Genomic DNA, 13243 nt, shown 5'->3' with positions numbered 1-13243 from the left:
CAGATCTTTACAACAGCTTTCTATATATGATTTTACTTGCGAAACCTTCAGGTTGTGATAACCAATTTTTCATTTGTGTAGTATGTACAGAACCAAACTGAACGAGTAGTTAATACAGAGACTCTACTTCCTCTCTATAAATCACAAAAACCGAGGTACAGATCTTGACTCATTTGTAGCTGCTCCCAACAGCCCTACGATCTCGGGCTAACCCATAATATTCCAGTCCAAAGAGAGCATGGTATTTAAAAGCATAAAACACAGCGCATCTGTAGATTTAAAAAACATTCGCAAAAATTGCGATTTACTAAAATTCTCTGGAGGCTAATATTACTTTTGTCAAATTTTACACTGCAAAATCACTGCTAATTCCTGCATTATTAGTTCATAAAACCATTCTTAAAGAAATATTCCAGGTTCAATTCAAGTTCAGCTAAATTAACAGCATTTGTTGCATAATACTGATTTCCACATAGATTAATTTTGACTCGTCCTTCCTTTTCTTAAAAAATAAATTAAAAAAAAGCAAAAATCTGGGGTACAGTGAGGCACTTATAATGGAAGTGAATGGGGGCCAATCTGTAAACCTTAAAATACTCACTATTTCTAAAGTATAGCCACAAGACATAAACAGTATGTGTCTAAACATAATTTTAGTGTGATAAAATCACTTTCTAACCTTTTCTGTGTAAAGTTATAGCCAATTTTAAAACTTAGTTTCCATGACTATGTAATGTCAATTAACACTAAAACCCTAAGATGACTTTACAAATGATAATATAAACATCTTTACAGCTCGAATAATACACAAGTTTTAACAGAAGATTTAATGCAAGTGCTTTTATAAAATTATGAGCTTCAAATTTCTGCCTTTAAACCCTCTAAAAATTGGCCCCATTCACTTCCACTGTAAAAGCCTCACTGTAACATAAATGTTTGCTATTTTTAAAGAAAAGGACTGAACAATACCCTTTGGGGATTTCCTCCTGCATTTAAATCCTAAAACTATGCAATGTATATGCAGGCTTTCACACTTGAAGGCTTTCTTTTTATTTATCCTCACTCTATTTCATCATCTATTACAAATCACTGCAAGAACTGCACCAATGAATTCATACGTTTATATATCCACAGAGACATTTAGTTGCAAAACATAACATAATCTGGCTATAGATATTTTATTTATAATCCTGACTATATCCACCAGCAATACAAGCAGAGTGATTTGTAAATCTAATATAGACACAAAATCAGTCAATAAAGGCGACTGATGAAAGCATGAGGAGAATATATTGAGATAAAAATAATTTCCGTTTAATTCTTGACGCACCAAGCTGGGCCTGTGTTGCATCTGCCATCTGTATTAAGGCATTCTCTTTCTTATTGAACAGAATCTTGACTCTGTGGACATCTCCGTAGACCCCTACAAGAACAAGAAAGAAATATATTTATCTGTGCTCAACAGGTCATAAACACTATTTACAGCAAATAATACACTATCTGCAGATCCCGGTGTTTTAATATTGAAGGCAGAGGGCGTCAGCGGATTTTTTGGATATCTGTGTCTAAATTTGACAGTTATTAAATTTAGAGGACAATAACAAAAGGCACACACTGAGTGTGTATGCACGCATGCTTGTGTGTTTGTGCATGCACCATACTGAGCTAACATTCATGTGGTAGGTGATACAACATGCTATCTGTTAATAATCTCCAGACTGTGTATTTGTGAGGAAATCGTCTTTCTCTCCTCTACTGCCTTCATAAAAACATCCGGGCTGCACATCTGATGTAGAAGAGTAATACATTTGTCCTTACCAAATAAAATGAAGAGTCCGTGTGGTGATATATTCTGCAAGAGATGGAGCATTATCAGTGTCTTGAAATTGAAATTTAAGAAGCATTTGAAAGATTTGAAATTAAAAAGCGCAAAATTGTCTAAAGAAACGATAGAAGTGGAGATCTGCTGTGAAACACGCATACATGTACGCTGAGCACTAATGCAGAAGAATCAAATCAGTAATGCACCGTGTGACATTAATTGCTGAGACTAAATAAACAAACATGAAAATAGGTTTGGATTAGCTCATGTAATGAGACAAAAAAGACTGGATGGAATAATTTTCTAGTAAAGACAGCTTTGAAATATCAGGTCTGTGCATGTGCGTTACTTCTTGTTCTAGTACACCGTATGTTAGTAGACTTGTAGAAGTCATTATGGAGATCTTGAGTTTGTTTAATTCACATTTCAACATCAGTGAATTAGTTCAATTACTTTTTAGAATGAATTCAAAAAATGTTCCATGACTTTTCCAGTTATGAGCACTGGATATATTTACTGTACTGACTGATTCACGAATGTGTCATTTAGACTGATTTGTAAACCAGTTCAACAGATTCATTGAAAAGAAACTCACAAACTGGACATCACTATGGCTTGCAAGTAAGTTTTACTCTACACAAAAAAATACATTGTGAAAATAATTTAGATCAGACCATACCTAAAAAGAAACCTTACATGAGGGGAAACCCTGTAATTCTGCAAATGTAATGAATTTATAAATTATAAATAATTAAAACACACACACACACACACACACACACACACATACACACATACACACATACACACATACACATACACTCACCTAAAGGATTATTAGGAACACCTGTTCAATTTCTCATTAATGCAATTATCTAATCAACCAATCACATGGCAGTTGCTTCAATGCATTTAGGGGTGTGGTCCTGGTCAAGACAATCCTGAACTCCAAACTGAATGTCAGAATGGGAAAGAAAGGTGATTTAAGCAATTTTGAGCATGGCATGGTTGTTGGTGCCAGACGGGCCGGTCTGAGTATTTCACAATCTGCTCAGTTACTGGGATTTTCACGCACAACCATTTCTAGGGTTTACAAAGAATGGTGTGAAAAGGGAAAACATCCAGTATGCGGCAGTCCTGTGGGCTAAAAATGCCTTGTTGATGCTGGAGGTCAGAGGAGAATGGGCCGACTGATTCAAGCTGATAGAAGAGCAACTTTGCCTGAAATAACCACTCGTTACAACCGAGGTATGCAGCTAAGCATTTGTGAAGCCACAACACACACAACCTTGAGGCGGATGGGCTGCAACAGCAGAAGACCCCACCGGGTACCACTCATCTCCACTACAAAAAGGAAAAAGAGGCTACAATTTGCAAGAGCTCACCAAAATTGGACAGTTGAAGACTGGAAAAATGTTGCCTGGTCTGATGAGTCTCGATTTCTGTTGAGACATTCAGATGGTAGAGTCAGAATTTGGCGTAAACAGAATGAGAACATGGATCTATCATGCCTTGTTACCACTGTGCAGGCTGGTGGTGGTGGTGGTGTAATGGTGTGGGGGATGTTTTCTTGGCACACTTTAGGCCCCTTAGTGCCAATTGGGCATCGTTTAAATGCCACGGCCAACCTGAGCATTGTTTCTGACCATGTCCATCCCTTTATGGCCACCATGTACCCATCCTCTGATGGCTACTTCCAGCAGGATAATGCACCATGTCACAAAGTTTGAATCATTTCAAATTGGTTTCTTGAACATGACAATGAGTTCACTGTACTAAAATGGCCCCCACAGTCACCATATCTCAACCCAATAGAGCATCTTTGGGATGTGGTGGAACGGGAGCTTCGTGCCCTGGATGTGCATCCCACAAATCTCCATCAACTGCAAGATGCTATCCTATCAATATGGGCCAACATTTCTAAAGAATGCTTTCAGCACCTTGTTGAATCAATGCCACGTAGAATTAAGGCAGTTCTGAAGGCGAAAGGGGGTCAAACACAGTATTAGTATGGTGTTCCTAATAATCCTTTAGGTGAGTGTATATATAGTATATATAATATGCAGCCTGATGTCATGTGTGAAACTCAAATCTTCTCTCACTTTCATTAGACAAACCCATGATTTTAGTGAATTATAATACTAAAACATCATTTTGAAAACCACTTTGGTCTACATAAGGCACAAAAACCATCTGAGGAACCACACCATGACCTGAGACACCCTATAATTTCTTGGTGAAAATAAGAAACAAAATCACTTGTGTTTTTCTTCATTTTTAAGGTTTTTCAATACCCAGTACCGATACTAGATAAACAGATACAAGGATAACTAGAATGGGGTGACCAATGGCTGATAAAATGCAAACATATGTGTACTCAGGGCTGGATTGGTAATCTAGCATACCGGGCATTTTCCCGGTGGGCCAACGCAATTTGGTGCCGATCAGGGGCGGCCTGTCCATCGGGTGGCCGCCCGGTTCTCCCGATGGCGAGTCCACCACTGATCTGCCCCAAAGTGCGTCGGCCCACCATAAAAATGCCCGGTATGCCAGAACGAGGCATGGCGGCCTGATATGCCGAAGGGGGCAACGATATGCAGCCTGCCTCCCCAACTTTTGGGACAATTGCTATGTAAAATCCCGGGCCGATACAGTATGCGATATAGGCTATTATATAGACGATGTAATTAAAAGTAAATGAGATGTACACATATACACTGAAATGAAACACACTTTTTTTTACACTCAAAATTGACAAAATATTTGAAAACAAATCTAAGTTATATATTGACACAGCTGTTGGTAGATAAACACTTGTGTTTTGGCCAAGTGGGAAGTTACCAGCTAATACTGATAATCTCAAAAGGTCCAAATATATTGTTCTATTACTACTATAAATGTAAATGTTTTCTTTAAGGGATAGTCCACCACCCCCCAATTAAAATTCTCTCATCATTTACTCACCCTCATGCCATTCCAGATGTGTATGACTTTCTTTTTTCTGCTGAACACAAACGAAGATTTCTAGAAGAATATTTAAGCTCTGTAGATCCATACAATGCAAGTGAATGGTGACCAGAACTTTGAAACTCCAAAATGCACATACAATCAGCATAGAAGCAATCCATAAGAATCCAGTAGTTTAATCCATATCTTCTGAAGCGATCCAATTGTTTTTGGATGAGAACAGACCAAAATATAACTACTTTTTCCATTACAATTCTTAGCCCCATATAGCCCTCTTCGCATGCAGTAAGATATTGATTAAACCCCTGAGGTCATATGGATTACTTTTATGCTGCCTTTTTGTGCTTTTTGGAGCTCAAAAGTTTTAGTCAACATTCATTTTGCATTGTATTGACCTACAGAGCTGAAATATTCTTCTAAAAGTATTTTTTTTGTTCTGCATAAGATAGTCATACACATCTGGAATGGCATGAGGGTGAGTAAATGATGAGAAATGTTTTAATTTTGGGTGAAATATTGTTTCAATTGCTTTCAATGGGTCAAGGATATCAAATCAGTCAGGTCAGTCTCTCCCAAACCCTTGCAATCACTTTTTTGCCTTATAAAAGACAGATTCCTGTGAGAAGGGTTTGTTTGCTCATGTTGACACCAGTATGTCAATGATGTTGTGTAATTGGTGAGCCGGCCCTGAAGGAAAGGTGGTGTTTGGGGCGGGGACAGAAACTCACTTCGGGGTTGAGGTTGGAGACGAGGAGCACAGAGTGGATGATGGTGTGGGCCATGCCGTAACTGGCCATCCGTCCGGTCATTGCTGATGAGGGGATGGTGAGGTGCCCCAGAGCACCAGGCATTGTCTGCATAGACAGACCTGACCAGTGGGGGGAGAGGAAGAGGGGAGAGGAAGAGGGGAGAGGAGAGGAGGGTCACATTACCTGTTGCTGCTTTTGTTATCAGATAAACAACAAACAGACTTTATTAAATCAACATGTTGAAGCATGCTGGGATATAAATACCGGAAGCTCAAATCAAAATTGTATTTCATGTTTGGGGAAGGGATGGTTTAAATGAAGTCAGAACAGGTCAGGGTGTGAAAATGGAGCACAGTTAAATTGTGAATTGAAGACAACACGAAACAGCATTCGTAACACAACATACTTAATGTGTGAAAAATAAATTATTCTGTTTCTGAGTGAAACAAAATATTTTACAGGAAATAGTGTAGGGGGGTTTATCCATCCTACTATGTTATGACAGCATTGGTCAATTGTACTTTTCCCTGTCCCTGCGGTCCTGGTTACGTGATCAGAAATGACTATGTTCAGAAAAGCATACCAAAATATTACTCTTACTATATAGTATGTATACTGTGCTCGGTATGGACATTTTCAGTATGCTTATATTCAAAGTGATTAGGTCATGTGATAATAATAATCTATCATTCCATTCTATGCTCTTTGGAATGTTTATCATAGAATAATGCATATTCTTTCAATTCTAACAAAAAATAAAAATGAAAGATTTAGTACACAGTAAGCTAGTATTCAATTTAGGACATTGACTTTTTCAGCCATCTTGGTTCTGGAAATTTTTCTATTTATTTTTTCCAAAGGTATTTGGAATGAACCAAACAAACCAGCTTTGAGGTGAATCACAACATAACAAACTTTCATTTAAAACAGGATTATTTGTTTATCGAACAAAAAGACAACGGTATAAGACTGTAAACTTAAAGTTTTTCATGAGGGAATGAACTACAATCCCATGAAGCATTGCAAATGACACAATTGAATAATAAAAAAAAAACAATAGAAAAATTTAAAACTAGTTTAAAACATACATTTGTTGATTATGAGTATAGATATTATATATATTTTAAGTAAATCGCAAAATATTCAGATATGTCTAAATATATAACTAGTTTGAGAGTGTAGGAACACTTGATTGTGTCATTCACAGTGCGTCATGCGAGTGGTCACTACTGGGTTTGTTTGCGATTCTCTGATTGGTGGATCTCTCTTCTGAATTATGGGTAGTGTAGTTCTTCACCAGGAATTGCACTATTAAACAGTATTTTTTGGAAAGTTGAAATAACGTGGACTGATGGTTTCAACAGAAGCATGGACCACTGTTTATCAACCTCAGAGCTCACTGTAGGTCTGTCTTTAAAGGTTTATCTTTAAAAGTTATTGTTAAAACTATATTCCCTAATGGAGAAAATTAATGGGATTTGTACTTCTAGAACCAGACTGTTGCACTCTATAAAAGCTGTTTTAGGAGGTAGAGAAAGTTATTACAAAAAAAGCTATTGGATTGTGAAAACCTGTCTTTAGAAATAATTCTTTCTTCTTATTTTGCATTAGTAAGATGCATTTGTGGATGAATTGTGCACAACAAAATGTGTCAATTTTGATTTCATGTTTTTAAGCACAAATAAATGTAGACTTCTTAAGCTAAAAAATAAACTGTATTTCTACAACATTGCTAATAGCTAGGATAATATTATATAATGTTGTACCCAATGGTCCCCGATTCCATATAACGAAATAAGTAACTGAAGAGTAATGCAATACCAGGATCTTGTAAATTGTATTTATTGATCATACAAATGAAAACAGTGGGTAAACTAATCCATAGCCTATCTTAAATGCAAAGCTTTAAAGTACACAATATTGCTCAATCTGTTTAAAACGCCAATGTTAGTGTGTGTGTGTGTGTGTGTGTGTGTGTGTGTGTGTGTGTGTGGCTCATTCCCTCATCATTTGGCTCACTTGGCTGATGTCAATCTAAAGCTGTGACAGGCAAGTGTTTCAGGTGATTACACTGTACTTCCACATATTAGTCAGTGTGAACATTTGTGTGAGTCAAACAACGCTGCCTCCAATACTGAACTGTGTGTGTGTGTGTGATAACTTACCTGCCTGAGGAAAGCCGATAGCAGGGGCGAAACCAGCCGCCCCATGGTATGGTGACGAAATTATCCCAGGAGCCCCTGCACACACAGACACACACAAAAGAGTCACTACCAACAACAAATAGCCTGAGATTATGAGTGAATGGATGAGGCCATAATCTGCCGATATTCACGTTTAAATTTACAGTCTCCATTTTCTGGGAAAACAATATTGACATATTGACTCATCGTGTCCACAGGGGCATATACAATTTTTTTTATCCAATCAAATGCTCTCTAGAATGAGGGGTTTGTTCAAATCCCTAAATGTAAAGTATGAGCAATAGTAACAGTGATGCTTACCATAACAAACACCACTAGTAATCATTTTTATAGCAGTAAAACAGCACAATTAATAAGAGGCGCACGTACATTTGTTTTGTACTCCCTAAATCGTTGTTTTATTGTCATGAGCTGATTTCGAGCAGATTAAGTAATTCACAGTTTGCTCATGCAGTATCTCGAATTCCCAGAAGCGAAGTTCTTTGATGTGTCACCATTGTTTAAAATATTTCATCATCCTATTTGAGATGTAAACTACCATAGAGCTCAGGCACAGCAGTGTAGTGATCCAAATCATAAAAATCATTTAATGACAACCGTGTAAACATTTTCATTATGGATGTTGTTGTAGAAGACAGAAAGAAAATGGCGGCCGTCTCATAAAAGCTGCGGGTATTTGGTGATGTCACATAGTGCCCCTGAGATGTCTGCCTGCACCCAACACTAACTAATCAGCCATGATTTACACACACACAGCAATACACACTTGGCTTATCAGTATCCACACGAACGCTTGCTCTAGACAGCGCATGTGATTTACAGAATCTGAGACAACAAGATGGGTGGATGTGCAGTCGCAGTTATCTGCCTCCCCCTCTAACAATCATGCTTGCACGTACAGACAGATAATAAATCCACTCTTCGGCAAATGCTGTCCGGCCCACATTACTTTGTGTGCAGGTGCGATAAAGCTTGCCCTTTGATAGAGTGTATACAAGAAACCGATAGCACTACAATAAAATGCAGACGTGAACACACAGATGGGTCAGGTTAAGAGGAAGTGACCTTACAATTCACATAATTTATGTTTTAAATGTATTTTACAGAAATAAATAATATTATCTTAAAACCTGATGTACTTTAAAGTAATTTCAATGAATTTCAGTTACTGTAATCTGATTACAAAAATGTAAAATGTGTTACACTACTTTTTGACTAAAAAGCAATTAGATTAAATTAACAAATTCTTTTGTAATCACTATTCTGGGTTAAAACAAGTCAAAATTGATTTCAGTGGTAATCGACTGCACGGCACAGAACTAAAATTGTATTTAACCAAGAATATTTTTGAAAGCTTGACGCAAATTATTTTTTTTACAGAAATAGATAAGTCAGCATTTTGCATGTAAATACTACAAAACGACTTCATTCCAAACAACAACATTTATATTTAATCAGCTTCCCAAAGTCTAGATGCCATTTATAATGCATCGTAGTCCATAAAAAATTAATCTGACATCCTTCACCATGCGACAAACACTTCCTCAGAGCAAGAGGAACAGCATGGGTAAAAGCAGATGGTGTGTGTGTATGTCTGTATCTGGGTTTCCACTTTGCCCTAATCTGTTACAACCTACTTAACAAATGTAAAACCCACAAAACGTCCTCCAGCATTCCATGTACTGTTCATCTGTAAGGGTGTGTTTACCAAAAGCGGTCTGCATGGTGGGGTCCAGTGCAGGTTGCCCGTCTCCTGAGGGTAGGTCAAGGCGTGTGAAGTCCCTGCTCTTGTCATTGTTGTATTTCACATTCAGACTGGTCAGCTTGGAGAATTCCACACGCAGAGTGCAGCAGCCATTGTAGATGTTCTGCCCATCCAAAGCCTGACATGACAAGGATACTACATTATAATGTCAACCTCTCTCAATTTATGGCATTTATGGGGTTTGCGGAAACTAGAAGGTTTACAGTGCCCTTTCTAAACCCTTTATATGTACCATGTCCTGGTTATTTTTGGGTGAATATCACAAAATCTGTCAAGATCATGTCTGTGTCATATTCATTCACATCAAAATTCTAATTTGCTTAAAGAAAATGAAGGCTATTTTTAGGAAGATTCTGGGCATTGTGACATCATTTTACGACAATTAATCACATTTTCCCGAATTCTAATTACCATAATTCCATCTACTTATATTATATAATCTTTTCCCTATATCTCACTTTCTTAATTGTTTTATTTATTAGGCTGTACAGCATTGCTGTTGTTTTAAAATGTGCTTCATAAATACATTTTGACTTGACTTAATATATATTTATTTATTTATGTAAATATCTATATTTAAATGTTTTATTTAAATGAACAATGAGTTTAAATGTCACAATGCAAAAATTCTGTCCTGAAAGAAGCTTCATTTTCTTTTTGTTACAGCGAAAACAAATCGATAAACTTACAAACCATTAAACTTCAAATTACCGTTACCAAGTATTATTATTATTTATGACATCGTTTCTTTGTTTAAGATTAAAATGTTGAATTGCAGATTTAATCTGGTTTCAAATTTTAGAAGAAAAAAAAAAGTGGCAAAAAATATATATTCTCACTTTTACAAACATACACAAACCAATCATCCACATTGTCCCCTGTAGTAGCCCTGGGCATAATTATGGTGGCCCAAATGGCTTTCTCAGGCCAGTTTACCAATAATCCCCATTTCATAGTGGGCTGCTCTGTGTGGGGGACTGCCTTATAAACCTATAATTACCACATAATTACCGCATACCACTTACCTGCTCAGTATAAGAAAACAAGCAATTCACTCAACATGACAAAGTTTGCTTTCCGGAATTGTGTGAAATCTTCCCTATTGAACTGTCTATTCTGTGTGGAATATGTCTGGAGCAGGTTTGTTCAGGTGGGGCCAATGTGAATTATCTTCTCATGTGGGGCCAATTCATAAAACTGAACCCTGGTAATGAATGCCCATTACAACAATGGAAGAGTGAATATATAAATTGTGTAAGGGCTATTGTTTTAGTAGAGGTCTTTGCTACGCCAAGCATCACTATTACTATTTTTCATACGTGTTAGGGATTACAAGAAACTCGTCCCGCATCCTGCATCGTTTGAACATCGTGCGACTTGAAGAGGAGAGGTGTGCTAATACTTTTCTAAGTGATCAGATTTACGATTTCCATCTGGTGGATGAAAAAATCTCATAGACTTGTAATGAAGGAAGGACCCAATTCATAATGTAAGGATAAGATTATCATAGACATTCAGGGTGGGCTCTTTTTACTTGAGCCGGTAAGAAACAACCTAGCAACCACCCAGGACACCATAGCATCATGGTGGCCTGGATTTATTAAGGCTTAAGGTCAATTTTATTCATTATTTGAGTACTGGTGGTGCTTGCAACTTGCTGAGAATATTTCAGCAATCATACTGGGTGTCCCGTACTTCTGTTGGCTGAGCAGAATTATACCTAGAGATGCCTGATTTGCTAATGAATCATTCTTTGATTCGGTTCTTTTCAGTGAATTAGCCAAACATGTAAGCAAACCAGTCTAAATCAATTCGCTGAATCATTTGGAGCAGTTCTCACTCAGTAAAACAGTATTGGGATACTTGAGAACACAGGGAACAAACAGAGCATTGGATGAAATGGATACCCAGAGAGCACACGTACATCTCTGAGATGTCTGTTTTAGGACTTTTCATATGGAAAGCATCAGAATTTAATTAACATCTGCTAAACATCTTAACAAGATGAAGTCATAAATGTCATTGACATCTGATACATATTTACTGATATGTGTCTTATAGACATATTGCAGATGAGCAAACAATGCCAAAAGTCTCCCAGATTTAAACAAATATATCATTTAGATGAGTGATGTATGTGTGCTATCAGGGTATTTACCTACAATCACTTGAAACAAAATGCTACTTTTTTGTAAGGTAACTTTGAGAAACTTAAGGGGCCATTCACACCACACACGTTTATGCATCCATCCACGCTGTTTTTAATTGTTGTCCTATGTAAGCATGCACTAGATGGATGTTTTTGACCGTTGCGCCACATCTTACTGTGTTTTCAGCATCTCAAATTGCATCTCGAGACACGTGCTCTATTTGTTGCATATTAGTGCTGTGTCTAGTGCTTGTTGTTTTAGTGCAAGAACGAGTTATGTACGGCCTCCAGGTCTTTTAGAAATGCTTTAGATCAGGGGTTCTCAAACTTTTGCCCCCCGCCCCGCCCCATGCTTTATTGTTGTTGTTATTATTATTATTATTATTATTATTATTATAATAATTGGCAGTAGCACCAGACTTCTAATGTGAGCTTGCAGGCATTATTATTATTATTATTTTGAGTAGTAGTAGGCCTATCATCATTACTAGGCTATTGCTATATAATTATATGAGGTTACATGCTTTATTGTTGTTATTATTATTATTATTATCATCATCAGTAGGCCTATTATCATTACTAGGCTATTGCTATAATTGGGAATTGGCACCAGACCTCTGATATTAATTTATGCTTTATTATTGTTATTATTACTAGGCCTAATAGTAGGCATCATCTGCATTTTTACAGAAGCTTGCTGGTAGGTGATGTTAATGTGAGACCTGAGCCTGCTTTGCCTTGCAAAGATCCTCAATTCTTGGCTCAATGTTTGATAAACATAGCCTCAAATCATCCTCGATTTGTGCACGATTGCGGTATTTCGTTTTGAGTGCAGTCATTTTTGAGAATCCTGCCTCACACAAATATGTCGACGCGAAAGGAAGGAGAATCTTCAAGGCGACGTCACAGAGTTCAGGGTATTCCTGCATCAATGCTGCCCAGAATGACGAAAGAGGGCAGGAGCTAAAGAGTTCCTTCAGTCTACTGTCACTCTTCAGCTCAATAAGCTGTTCCTGCATATCAATTGATAACTCGTTTGCTGTGCACACAAACGGATCTCGAACCCACGCAAAAGAGCGATAATCCTCTTTAAAGTACGTCGCAAATTGTTTTCTCATTGCTGACAGGTGCTCAGACGCTGATTGAAATAGGGAGGAGAAATTGTGTGACGTGCCTGCATCAGTGATAAAGTCTGCAAGGCTGGGGAACATGTCGCAGTTCCCTCGACTGATGCGGCCATGCTATGGCCTTATATATGTGCCTCATTCCTGAGCGAGTAATTGTAAGTTTTGAGCACAGAGAACTATATTTTGCAAGCACATTGCATTATATTTTGAACAGAAATTAACAATCGCAAATAAAAAAATTGTTTGAGCAAAGAAAAAACGATTCCGTGCTCAATAAATGTATTTGCTATTATCCATATTAACGTGCAATAATAACCCTCTCACGCAGTTTACTCAGGTGCTCTCACAAATTTATTCTCTGCGCTCTGTCAAGTCCCTCTCTCTCTCTCTCTCGCTCAACCTCTTAATTCTGTGCGTGCTCAACTCTTGACACACGCCCGCTCAACTCTTGACACACGCC

The 13243-nt window shown here is 37.5% G+C and overlaps 1 protein-coding gene across 5 annotated transcripts in view; it reads right to left on the bottom strand.

The window, feature by feature from the left end:
• The window catches only part of LOC127635623 (polypyrimidine tract-binding protein 3-like), a 95402-nt gene that overhangs the window by 7124 nt on the left and 75035 nt on the right, over positions 1 to 13243 (bottom strand). For all 5 annotated transcript variants that reach the window (XM_052115776.1, XM_052115773.1, XM_052115774.1 and 2 more), the window contains 5 exons: positions 9451 to 9625; positions 7704 to 7778; positions 5518 to 5657; positions 1819 to 1852; positions 1331 to 1423 (listed from right to left, as the gene is read on the bottom strand). In XM_052115776.1, the coding sequence (XP_051971736.1) occupies positions 1331 to 1423; positions 1819 to 1852; positions 5518 to 5657; positions 7704 to 7778; positions 9451 to 9625 (517 nt within the window). The remainder of the gene's footprint in view (positions 1 to 1330; positions 1424 to 1818; positions 1853 to 5517; positions 5658 to 7703; positions 7779 to 9450; positions 9626 to 13243) is intronic.

This window comes from Xyrauchen texanus, chromosome 43 (genome assembly GCF_025860055.1).
Source record: "Xyrauchen texanus isolate HMW12.3.18 chromosome 43, RBS_HiC_50CHRs, whole genome shotgun sequence".
NCBI lineage: Eukaryota > Metazoa > Chordata > Actinopteri > Cypriniformes > Catostomidae > Xyrauchen > Xyrauchen texanus.
The sequence above is the reverse complement of the archived record's forward strand: the minus strand, read 5'-3'. Positions and strand labels throughout refer to the sequence as shown.